The sequence below is a fragment of the Prionailurus bengalensis genome, chromosome B1 (assembly GCF_016509475.1).
Source record: "Prionailurus bengalensis isolate Pbe53 chromosome B1, Fcat_Pben_1.1_paternal_pri, whole genome shotgun sequence".
Taxonomy (NCBI): Eukaryota; Metazoa; Chordata; class Mammalia; order Carnivora; family Felidae; genus Prionailurus; species Prionailurus bengalensis.
Window position 1 is genome coordinate 122844558 of NC_057344.1, and position 13628 is coordinate 122858185.

Genomic DNA, 13628 nt, shown 5'->3' on the forward strand with positions numbered 1-13628 from the left:
AGTTATCACATTCAGGTAGAGAGAGAGCTGTCAAGTCCTATACTTTTTATTTATGATATTTGGTATAGGTAGCTTGTACTGTGAAGCTAATGATGCTTAAGCTTTGGGGCCCTCACTTGCCCAAGCTCCTTCCAAGATCTTGGAAGGGACCCTAGCAATGTGCACACATGCCATATCTTTTCTTTCAGTAACATTTGCAAAAGTAAGGTATTTTTGCAATTTTTTCTCAAGATGCCCCCTAAATTGCATAAGCTTCAGGTTCTAAAACTCTGGATTCGCCACTGAGTTTGTACACAACACATGGTAGCTATCTGTCATATTTTAAACCATATTTCCTGTATGTCATTGTCGTGTATGTTGTGTGTGTGTGTTTCAGTCATTATAACTGCATGTATTCGAAAACACCAAGTTATCCATTTTTTTTCCTTTATAGAGTAGAAAAAAATAGAAGTATATAATAACCACCATAGTTCAATTATTTTTCTCAAAATAATAAGGGTATTAGGCTTGATATTATGGTGTATAAATCCCTCATATTTCAAATACTCTACAATTCATTTGGCAGATAGTAGCAAGTAAGGACTGTATTTTTAAATACTAAACACTTTAGAAACTGGTGTTTTAAGAAACTAAAGAAATCTTTAGTTCAAGAAACTAAAGTGTTATTTGCTTAAGTAAAATAATTTAAATTTAGCCCTGCGTTTTTCTGCTTCAATAACAAAGATTGTCTTCTCTCCTCATGTGGAAATTTTCCACACGAGAAATCTTGAAACAAATTTCACTTATGAAAATATAATTATCCCAAAAGGGTTTTAGAAGTTTAATGTGAATTGTTTTGTATCACTTAGTATACATAGTTATTAAAACTGGACCCTATCATGCATGCTAAGTGATGTGTTAGATCAACTGGTTTTGACAGTGTATCCTCGTAAGAGACTCTAAAAGTGTTTATTTTACAGGTGCAACATTTAGAAATCCAAGGAGTTTGTTTACATTCTGGTTGATTTAAAAGAAGATTCCATAATAATACATTTCATTCAGTTTTTAGAAATCATCCCATAAACCATCATAAACCATCTGATAAACCATCATAAAATATGTTTGTTCTGAAAGGTATACAATTCATATGTATTTTTAAAAATCAACTTTATCTTAAAGTAGAAACTACAACTAGCAACACTATTAATCCAAAGACAATAAGTCTTATTTCTTAAATCAATACCATGTAGTTTTATTTTCTTTAATTCACCACTTATGATAATCCTCACTTTTGAATGGCAATGCAATTAAATACATACTTTACTATTTCATTCATAATTCTTTGGCAAATCAAATGCCTGTTTCCTTGAGCCTAATGCTTCTTGATGTCACATTGCTAAGCAACTAGAAGAAAATTTAAAAACTGATTTTTTAAAATCCTCTTTTACAATTCAAATGAAGGAGCTGCATTCAGTGAGTGACCAACAGCAGCAGGTAACAATAGCTGGCATTTCTTTTCTCCCTTTTAAAAATAGACCATGAATGAGACATTGAAGCAAGGAGCACATTAGTCTAAGGGACTGAAACTAAAAGGGACCTCTGTTTCCTTAATGTATGTAGGAATTTGAATTTGATTTTCATTCCAATCCAGTCATGCCTTCACAAGTATTCCAAAGTTTTGTAGTTTTGAAGACGATTTAGTTAGAAACTCTTTCACTGTTCACACACACACACACACACACACACACACACACACACTTTTTCCTCTCAGTGATTAAAATTATAGTTAAGCAAACGGTGACACAAACTTACCTTTAACAGAGGCTGAATATGAGGAAATGAAGCAGAGAAAAAGCACAGCAAGAAGAATCATATTGACTAGCTACCCTCTAATGCATCCAGTTCCCAGCCAGGAGTCACTGAGAAGTGGACTCTTCTGGTGGCAATGAGGGAGTGACCCTCCTCAGAACCTGCAACAAGCGTGTTTATCTTTGGGGAAAGGTCAGATTCCAAACTCCAAAATGAGGACCTAAGTTCACCAAAGAACTCACTATTAATGATTAAACTTAGGTGGGCTGCAGTTTTCAGTTTCTCACTCTTTTTACTTTTTTTTTACTCAAGAAGGAAAATCAAGAAAATGTTCACTTTTGAGAGCTAAACCAGTCTGCCTTCCTATAAATTCAGAAGTGCTTAAGGACATTTGAGAACAACTGGTAGTGATGCTTTTTGGCTCAATACACAATAATCATCATGCCTATATTAAGTGCTTATCTGTACATTTGGCCACATTGTGTGGGAGGGGGACAAGGATTCTCAAACTAAGCTAAACTCAATTGAATTTTATTATGTCTTTTATGGACATCTTGGAATTTTTTTATACTATTTGTATGCTGTTATTTAAAAATCACTCTGAATTTTATAATTTATTTAAACATTTTTAGGTTGTACCACCACCAATCACTTCAAAAATCATGTTACAGTACATAGAACTTTCAGTTTTGAAAACTAGATAGTTCTTTTTATATGTGAAACTAATGGGGTTGTAGCAAATCAGCATTGTCTATCATTAACATGTGAGCCTATCAAATGAGGATATTACAGTAGACATCTAGCTATTTCTGTGACAAGAAACACTTGTCTAAGTCCTCAGACTGGCTAGCTGGAGTCCCCTATGCTTTCTGAATCTCATTTCTAGGAAGAAATTCAGAGGGGGAATTCCAGCCCTTAGCACTTTTGCTACAGAAAATTCATTAGGAAAGTTTTCTAGAATTAAAGTGAATATTCTAGTATGGCTATGACCATACTAACTGAACTAACTCTTGTCCTTGAAAACTCCTGTGAGAAACCTGCTAGGAATAAAATCTACTAAAATGAGGTGGTTTGGGGAGGCATTATGGGGATGTTTTGGCAGGGAATCAAATACTTGTGAAGGGCTATTTGAATGAAAATATTATAAGTAAGTAAATATTGTAAGTATATGAAAATACTTACAGCCATGTTTAAGTATAAAACAGGTTCTTAAAGTTTCTATCCTCTTTCTCAAAACCCTTTTCTAGAATTCTAACCTTAAGCTTACATCTTTTAGACAACTCAGATAAGAGACAACTAACTTAATAGAGTCACAAAATGAAATATAAACTTTAAACATCTCTGAAGCTAAGCATATTACCTCTTGAAATCTATTTTTGTATAAAGAACTGAGAGATGAAAATTGTTTGCCTTTATCATCTATTGCGATTAGAATTTTATTTGCTACCATAAGTTTCATATATAAATAATGGCTAAATGTTTAAAATAAACATTTCAAAAATAAAATATTTGGCTGTGACTATCACCTTAAAATTATAAATATTAAGTTTTCCTGGGGTAAACAGAAAAGGCCATTCTTAGAAAAATGTTTGTTGAAAAAATAAGTTTTTATGAATAACAGGAATTCTAAACACAAGGTAATGTGGAAATGCTTTGTTGCTTTACATTTAAATAGATTTCTATGTGCTCCACAATTTCTGCATTACATACATAGTGATATGCAGCCTTTAGACTCACCTAAACTTGCTATGTTTATTTATTTAAATAAAAGACTGGTTTAAATCATATGTGATTCTATGATAACTGTCTTTTGTATTTCCATTTGAGGCTCACAGTTACATAGACCTTTAATGTTTGTGGTTAGACTATGTGATGCATGATACGTGTCTCTTTGGGTAAAGTACCATTTGTTGTCAAACGTTTACCAGAGTCCAACCAATAAAAGACACATCACTATTGCCTAATAAAATAAATGCTGTTTCATTCAAGCATTTGCTTTGGACTAGAATGCTTCTATGAATCACACTATTAAATAGTCATTTCAACATAGAATGTTCAAAGAAGCCTGTTTCTGTCGGTAATAAATAATATCATCGTTCTATATTTTGCTTAGAACTTTCACTTTGTACAAAGACATTTGAAAGACTTAAGGTTGTTTCACCAAAAATAAAGTAAGAATGCCAAACTCTTTCCATATTCGGTGAATTCTGTATACCGAAGAAGAGGCACACTCCTCTATAGCTCGGTTGATCAAGTAAAGCAAACATAGTATAATACATGTGGAAGGTATCTCCCCAGACTCATCTCTTATTTTACATGCATGTGAAGCAGGACCAGAGCATAGCACAGTATAAAAATAACAAGAGCTATCATCTATGAAACAATTACTATGTATAATAAACTATGCTGAGCACTTTAGATTTTTTATTGTACATCCTAACAATCAATTTACATATTAGAAAAATGAGGCTTGGATTAATTTGGTAAAAATGACTTAAGAAATATGGAAAAACAAACCCTAAAACCTAATCATTATTCTCCTTTACTTTAAAAATATTAAAGATAGGATGCAGAAAACTTGATTTCTTAAGAATGACAGAGAATTATTAATTGGGACTGTCACTAACTTTGGTAAATCCACCACAATTTTGTACAGAGGCTAACAGGGCACTTGATTGTTGTGTTTAAATGTTCCAGGCTGAACATACAGGGGAAAAAACTGATCTGTGCTAACGAGACCAAAAATCAAACAATAGATTTTAAAACAATTCTCTTGCAATGAAATTCTATTGGTAGTACTTGACACTGGAATATCTGCTATACACCTATTTTGCAGTGATAAATAAGAAACTATGACATAAAGATGAATTACTAATTCCAAAGTGCAGTTGTGTTTCTGTTGAGTATCAGAGGTTGTTAGGAGTTAACTCATTTTCATAGATTGGAAGATAAATGAACTTCACACGCTAGAGGTTGGAAGGAAATGTATTACCCTACCAGATATAGATACAGTAAGTCAGGCTATATGAAAGCTGTTAGAGGGGGGGAAAGTCTTTATAACATTATAACACTTTACTCTGTTCTTAGAAAAAAACCATGGCATTAATGGGAAAAAAACGTAAAAGGACACTTCAAATACCCCAAAGTGGTCATAATAAAGTCTAACAGCATTTTCAATTCAGTGAGGGAGTTAGAATTTTCAAGATCCTGCATAAAATAATTTTGTTAGATTGAGAATACTCTTATGATGTGATTATCTCTTTTATACCAATGCAAAATTATAGGAGAGTATATAAACTATTTTAAAAGGTATACTTTAAGAATTCTTTGAAAAAATAAAAACCGAAGTGCCTAACACTAAATGCCTTTCTTTAACAAGAATAAACTTGAGACTTAGGTTTGAAACATTTGAAATCTCCAAAAAGGATAGCAATTTTTCCAAAATGAAGTTATTAAACAAACTTTACCTTCATATTCACCTCCAGACACACATATTTGACAACAAAAACAAAATCTTACGTGTCAATAACAGTCACCCTGAGGGGAATCTAACTTTACATTATCTTTAGCCACAAAACCCCGGAATTTCTAGCATTTAAAGGAGAGAATTGATGACTCTCTTTCAGTAGACTACTATAAAGACAACAAAATTTATTATTTTTTTTAATGTTTTTATTTATTTTTGAAAGAGAGAGACAGAGCGCAAGTGAGGGAGGAAGGGAGAGAAGGAGACACAGAACCCGAAGCAGGCTCCAGGCTCTGAGCTGTCAGCCCAAAACCCGACATGGGGCTCGAACTTGCAAACTGTGAGATCATGACCTGAGCCAAAGTCGGACGCTTAACCGACTGAGCCAGCCAGGCACCCCAAAAGACAACAAAATTTAAATTTGGATCATGATGACTGATTTTAATTACCAAGACAGTCCAGAGATTTCCCATATAGCCTATACCAAGGCATTCCTATTATTATCTTACATTATTGTGGTAGATTTGTTAATTAAAAAAACAATATTGATACATTATTATTAACTAAAATACATACAGGCATACCTCATTCTATTGCACTTCACCTTACTGTGCTTTGAAGATCAAACTGGTGCCATTTTTCCAATAGCATTTGCTCACTCTGTGACTCTGTGTCCCATTTTGGTAATTCTTGCAATATTTCAAACTTTTTCATTATTATATTTGTTATGGAGATCTGTGACCAGTGATCTTTGATGTTACTCTTGTAATTGTTTTAGGGCACCACAAACCACATCCATGTAAGATGGAGAATTTAATAAACATGTGTGTGTGTTCTGAATGCTCCACTGACTGGCCATTCCTCCATCTTTTCCATCTCCTTTGGCCTCCTTATTCCTTGAGTCACAATATTGAAATTAGGTCAGATGATAGCCCTACAACAGCCTCTAAATGTTCAAGTGAAAGGAAGGATCACAAGTCTCTCATGTTAAATAAAAAGCTGCAAATGATTAAGCGTAGTGAGAAACGCATGTTGAAAGTCAAGATAGGCCAAAAGCGAGGACTCTGGTGCCAAACAATTAGCCAACTTGTGAATGCAAAGGCAAAGTTCTTGAAGGAAATTAATATTAAAATTATTTCACTGAACACACGAATGGTAAGAAAGTGAAACAGTCTTCTTGCAGATATGAAGAAAGGTTGAGTGTTCTAGATAGAAGATCAAATCAGCCACAACATTCCCTCATGCTAAAGCTTAATCCAGGGCAAGGCCCTCTTTTTAATTCTCTGAAGGGTGAGAAAGGTGAGGAAACTGCAGAATTTGAAGCTAAAACAGAAAAATATGAAGAAAAGTTTGAAGCTAGCCGAGGTTGGTTCATGAGGTTTAAAGAAAGGAGTCACCTCCATAACATTAGTGCAAGGTAAAGCAGCAAGTGCTCATGTAGAAGCTACAGAAAGTTCTCCAGAAGATGTAGCTAAGATAATTCATGAAGGTGGCTACACTAAATAATAGATCCTCAATGTGGAAAAAGCAGAATATGCCATATTAATCATCATCTCAAATGTTCAAAGGACAGGCTGACTGTCTTCTTAAGGGCTAACGCAGCTTGTGACTTTAGGTTGAAGCCAGTGCTCATTTGCCATTCAAAAGATCCTGGGGCCCTTAAGAATCATGCTAAAAAAATAAAATAAAAATAAAAAATAAAGAATCATGCTAAATCTCCTCTGCCTGTGCTCTATCAATGAAACAACAAAGTCTGGATGATAGCACATCTGTTTAAAACATGGTATCCTAAATACTTTAAGCCCACTATTGTGACTTACTGCTCAGAAGACTTCCTTTCAAAATATTATGGCTCACTGACAATGCACCTGGTCACCCAAGAGCTCTGATGGAGCTGTACAATGAGATTCATGTTGTTTTAATCACCACTAACACAATATCTATTCCACAGCCTGTGGATCAAGGAGTAATTTCAACTTTCAAGTCTTATTATTTAAGAAATGCATTTCATAAGGGACACTTGGGTGGCTCAGTCAGTTGAGTGTCCAGCTTTGGCTCAGCTCATGATCTCGTGATTCATGGGTTCAAACCCCACGTCAGGCTCTGTGTTGACAGCTCAGAGCCTGGAGCCTGCTTCAGGTTCTATGTCTCCCTCTCTTTCTCCCCCTCCCCCCCCTCTCGAAAATAAACATTCAAAAAAAAAAAAAAGAAATACATTTCATAAGGCTATAGCTGCCATAGCTCTGATGGATCTGAACAAAGCCAATTAAAAACCTTTTGGAAAATATTTGCCAATCTAGATGCCATTAAGAACATCTGTGATTCATGGGAAGAGATCAAAATATCAACATCAAAAGGAGTTTGGAAGAAGTTGACTCCAATCCTCAGGGAGTACTTTGAAGTGTTTAAGACTTCAGTGAAGGAAGTAAATACAGATATGGTAGAAACAGCAAGAGAACTAGAAGTGGAGCCTGAAGATGTAACTGGATTTGTGACTGGATTGTTGCAATGTCATGATAAAACCATAACAGGTGAAAAGTTGCATTTTATGGGTGAGCAAAGAAAGTGGTTTCCTGAAATGGAATCTACTCCTGGTAAAGATTGTTGAAATGACAATAAAAAATTTAGAATATTACATAAACTTAGTTAACAAAGCAGCAGGGTTTGAGAGGATTGACTCCAATTTTGAAAGAAGTGCTATTGTGGGTAAAATGCTATCAAACAGCATTTGCTGCGCATGAGCTGTAAGGCAATATCTCATTCCAGTTTGGATTTACCTTTCCCTGATGATTAGTGATGAAAAAGGTCTTCTCATGTGTCTGTTGGCCATCTGTATGTTTTCATGGGAAAAAAAATGTCTACTCAAGTCTTCTGCTCATGTTTAAATCAGGTTGTTTTTTTTGATATTAATTTGTGTGTGTTCTTTATATATTTGGGGTATTAACCTCTTATTGGATGTTTGACTTGCAAATATCTCCTCCCACTCAGTAAGTTGCCATTTCATTTTGTTGATGGTTTCCTTCACTGTTACAAAGTTTTTAGTTCAATGTAATCCACCCCCCCCCCTTTCTTTAAAGCTTTTGTTGTCCTTGGACCAGGAGATGGGTCCAAAAAAAGTATTGGTAAGATTTATGTTTACAAGCTTCTTGCCTATGTTTTCTTTTAGGAGTTCTATGGTTTCAGGGCTTATAATCAAGCTTTTAATCTATTTTTAATTTATCTTGTATACAGTGTAAGATAGTGGTCCAGTTCTCCCAACACCATTGATGGAAGAGACTATCTCTTCCCCAGTGAATATTTTTGCCCCCTTTGTTATAAATTAATTGACCATGTATGTGTGGGTTTATCTCTAGGCTGTATATTAAATTCCATTGATCTATACATCTGTTTCCATGTCAATACCATACTGCTTTGAATATTGTAGCTTTGTACTGTAGTATCAGGTAGTGTGATACTTCTGCCTTTGTTCTCCTTTTCAAGATTGCTTTGGCTATTCAGGATCATTTGTGGTTCCATACAAATTTTAGAATTATTTGTTCTAGTTCTGTGAAAAATGCCATTGATATTTCAGTGGGGACTGCATTGAATCTGTGGACTGTTTTGGGTAGTATGAACATTTTAACAATATTAATTCTTCCATACCATGAGCATGGCATATCACTCCATTTATCCATGTCATCTTCAATTTCTTTCATCAATGTCTTATAGGGTTCAGAGTATAGGTCTTTCACCTCCTTGGTTAAATTTATGCCTAGGTATCTTTTTTTGGGGGATGCAATTATAATGAGACTTTCTTAATTCCTCTGATAGTTATTAATGTACAAAATGCAACAGGTTTCTGCATATTAATTTTGTATCCTGTAACTTTACTGAATTTATTAGTTTTAAAAGATTTTTGCTCAAAAAAACTTTTAGCAGTTTTTTAATATATGAAATTTATTGTCAAATTGGTTTCCATACAACACCCAGTGCTCATCCCAAAAGGTGCCCTCTTCAGTGCCCATCACCTACCCTTCCCTCCCTCCCACCCCCCCATCAACCCTCAGTTTGTTCTCAGTTTTTAAGAGTCTCTTATGCTTTGGCTCTCTCCCACTCTAACCTCATTTTTTTTTCCTTCCCCTCCCCCATGGGTTTCTGTTAAGTTTCTCAGGATCCACATAAGATTTAAAACATATGGTATCTGTCTTTCTCTGTATGGCTTATTTCACTTAGCATCACACTCTCCAGTTCCATCCACGTTGCTACAAAGGGCCATATTTCATTCTTTCTCGTTGCCACGTAGTACTCCATTGTGTATATAAACCACAATTTCTTGATCCATTCATCAGTTGATGGACATTTAGGCTTTTTCCACAATTTGGCTATTGTTGAGAGTGCTAGCATTTTCTATATATAGTAACATGACATCTGCAGGTTGTGACAGTTTTACTTCTTCCTTACCAATTTGGATGCCTTTTCTTTCTTTTTCTTGTCTGATTGCTGTGGCTAGGACTTCCAGTATTATGTTGAATAAAAGTGGTGAGAGTGGCCTTCCTTATCTTGTTCTTGATCTTAGAGGGAAAAGTTTTAGTTTTTCACACTAAGTATGATGTTAGCTGTGAGTCTGTCATATGTGGCCTTTATTATATTGAGGTATGTTCCTTCTATATCCACTTTGTTAAACATTTTTATCATAAATTGATATTGAATTTTGTTAATTTCTGCATTTATTGGGATGATAGGATTTTATCTTTTGTTTTATTAATCTAGTATATTCCATTGTTTGTAGATGTTGAATTATCCTTGCATCTCTAGAATAAATTCCACTTGATCATGAATTATGATCCTTTTAATGTATTATTGAATTTGGTTTACTAATACTTTGTTGAGAATTTTTGCATCTGTTTTGATCAGAAATGTTGGCCTGTATTACTATTATTACTATTATTATTATTGCTATTATTATTATTATTCTTTTTGACAGTGTCTTCGGTTTTGGTATCAAGGTAATGCTGGCATCATAAAATGAGTTTGAAAGTATTCCTCCCTCTTCAATTTTTTTGGAATAACTTGAGAAGGATTGATACTAACTCTTTTTTAAATGTTTGGTAGAATTCAACTGTGAAGCTGCCTGGTCCTTGTTTTTTAAAGATTTTTTAAATTACTGATTCAATTTCATTACTTGTAATTGGTCTATTCAGATTTTTCTATTTCTTCATGATTCAGTTTTACAAGGTTCTATATTTCTGTGAATCTATCAATTTCTTATAGGTTCTCCATATGTTGGTATACTTGTTCTAGTAGTCTCTAAGAAAAGTTTTTTTCTTTTCTTATTGCACTAACTAGGACTTCCAGTAAGATGGTTGAATATATACGTGTACTTTTAATATTCCGTATTCTTTTCTGAGTTCTGTCACTCTTCACATCTCTTCTCCAATCACTTTATTTCTCAGGGTTTTTTGTTTTGTTTTATGTTGTTTTACCTTTTATCTCTAAAATTTTTTTTCCTGTTTTGAAATATTGGGTTATATTTTTCATATGCTTTTTTCTACTTCATATTCTATTATAATAATTTAAAAAGGATTCAATAATAATCCTTTTGTCATATGTTTTTAAGCTAAGTGAATTATTCTTCACCTTTAAGAAAGAGAGGCAGGTATCATAGCTTTTCTAGCCTCATAGTTCTAAAGCTTCCTTTTCTCATGTTTTCATAAAATGACTTATATATCATTGTCATTTCTGAGCTCTGTCTCTTCCCTCTACTTTTATTTTGACCTGTATTTTTCTTTTCCTCTATTGTCCCTGTCCTGTTCAATTTGGATTTTACTCCCAGAAATTTCTTACTGTTGGGCTTTGTCCAAGAATGGACCTCAGCTTTATTAAGTTTGATGAGTTCATAAGCTCTATACCCCTCTAGCATTCTCAGACTTTCCTGCTCCTCCCTTTGTTACTCACCCTGAAATTACAGTCAACCAGTTTTGCTTCTGATCTCATACTAGTCTCCCTTGCTTTTCAGTAAATAGCTGTTGGTAGTTTGGGGGTCCTCCCACTCTCATGGCCTTCAGATGCTCTGTGGTCTTCCCACTGTTTCCTCCTACACAGATGCTAAGTTGATGGTTTGTTCCCACCTGCTCACATTTTGAGCTTTATAAGGATTCTTTTTCACTTAGTTATGTTATTGCCATGACCTGAATTTGTTGTTGTTTTGCTATCCAAGACAGTCTATCTGTTTTTATGAGTAAATTCAGACTACAATGCCTCCATAGTCATCTTCCTAGAGTTTCACTATTCATGTATTACTTGGGGAGAGGGGATAAGTTTTTTTTGTTTGTTTGTTTGTTTTGTTGTTGTTGTTGTTGTTTTTAAATTTTTTCTATATTTTCAAAATCAATCAAAATATAAGTTGAAATTATTATAATAGGTTGATTCTGATTTTTAGATAGCTTTCAAATAATTTTAAAATTAATTTGTTTTGCTTTCTTAGCCTGAAATTAACATACTCCAGAGTGTTACTCTATTCCCATACCTTCCCACTTCCAGCTTGCTGAAGAATACTCTCAGACTTAATGAAATACCAGAACTAGGCTTAAAATAATGGAATTTGTGATGACTGCCCAATGTTTTCAGGCCAAACATTTGGAGGAGCTCATAGCTGTATTTATTACCATTTTGTTATTGTTGTTACAAAATTCTATCTGTAGCCCCTTTCTCACTCTATGGTATACAATCCAATTTAACAAACTGCCAATTATCTGATTGTGGTCCACATGTTCTGTTTAGCCTGCTCACTATTTAAAAAATGAACAAACAAAAGAGTTGCCAACACTTAAAAACCAGATTTCACATAAAAATCCAGTTTCCTGGCTGCTCTTTAAAAATTGAGATCTGGTGTAATTAAGCCCATATTCCTACTTAGAACTTGTGCCCTGACTAAACAGAGAATATTGTCTCCAGTTTGTGATACTTTTCTCCCAGATAGTTTCTCTCATTTGCTACCACCCAGTTCTCATAGACATTATAGATTTGCAACGCATGAACTAGTATCTCTTTGATTTCAAACTCTTATTTTGGCTTAAGCCACCATATATGTGCTGATGATTTCTAAATCTGTTTCTACTTAGACATCCTGTATACTCCCCAGAACCCACATATTCAATATCAAACTATTTTTTTCAAAATGTAATTTCCTTCCACTATTCTTTAAATGACCCAGTTAACATAATTATATTCCTACAGTTGTCCAAATTAAAAAACCCTTAGGGTTATTCTTTCATCCCTTTTCCTCATCCTACCCACAGCTTCTCAATCATATGCCAAATTATGACATATCTTTGCTTTTATAGCTCCCAATATTTTAAATACCTTTCCCTTCTTTATATCTGGGAAAACCACTTACTTTCCAAGACGAAGCAAAATTATCCAATTTCTAAAACTGCATCCCCTGTGTCTGGGAGCATTTAGTTGCTCTTTTCCATGTATAGCCATCTCAAGTACATTATATGTTGTATGGTATTTATTTACTCTCCCAGTAGTCTATGGAGTCCTTACCAGGGCAGCGATTATGATTTAGTTATCTCTGTATCAACAGTACTAAGACAAAAACATGGAACTCAATAAATGTGTCAAAAAACAAATACATGAATCTTACAAATCAATGAAAATGAGATTATTTCATGTCATGAATTTACCTTCCTGTACTTTCTATATTATGTTTCAATCTTTGGTTAAATTGCCCCCTCCCCCCTTTTTCTTGCTGGTACTTTTTTGGGGCTTGCTTTGGATTAACAGAATCATTTAAAACTGTGCACCATATGATTGTAACGTTAAATGGCTGTATCAAAAGAAAATTATTGACTCCACCATGACAATATAAGGGATTTTAAGGTAACTTAAAAGTTATGCTTTATATAGCTAAGGATGCCAGGTATTAACACTGAAAAAAATATATAATTACTCATAAACAGAATCCTGAGGGGCACTGAACAGCTGTTGAAAAATTTGGCACATCACTATGCCAGCCTGAGTTTAATGACCTACATGTGAAGGGCTACATATCCGATTACTAATCCTTCCTCAGCTACTCTTTGCCCTGATACAGAGGCAGCTGAAAAAAGATGCCCTACTAACATCAGAAATGGATCCAGACTTTGTTGTCAATGTTCAGTTAAAAGATCTTTTCGATTTAAGATGAGGAACAAACAAGGAATGACCCACAGCAGTGTTGCAGCTGACATAGTTTTTCAAGTAAAATTTGAAGGTTGAAAGCAAGAATGACTTCAGTTTTGTGACTAGAAAACTCAAATTCTGAATTTAATTTTCTGGTCATTAAAACCTTTAAACATGTTCAAATATGCTTTCAAATATCAAGAATTATTCACTTCACAATTCTTTCCAT

The 13628-nt window shown here is 34.2% G+C and overlaps 1 protein-coding gene across 2 annotated transcripts in view; it reads right to left on the bottom strand.

The window, feature by feature from the left end:
• Positions 1-13628, bottom strand: part of LOC122478227 (microsomal triglyceride transfer protein) — a 59689-nt gene that overhangs the window by 45524 nt on the left and 537 nt on the right. Inside the window, exon 1 of one of the 2 annotated variants that reach the window (XM_043571771.1) lies at positions 1792-1941. The exons of the other annotated variant lie outside the window; for it this stretch is intronic. Within the exon in view, the coding sequence (XP_043427706.1) occupies positions 1792-1852 (61 nt within the window). The 5' untranslated portion in view covers positions 1853-1941. Of the gene's footprint in view, positions 1-1791; positions 1942-13628 lie in introns of those variants that run through there. 2 annotated transcript variants of the gene reach the window in all.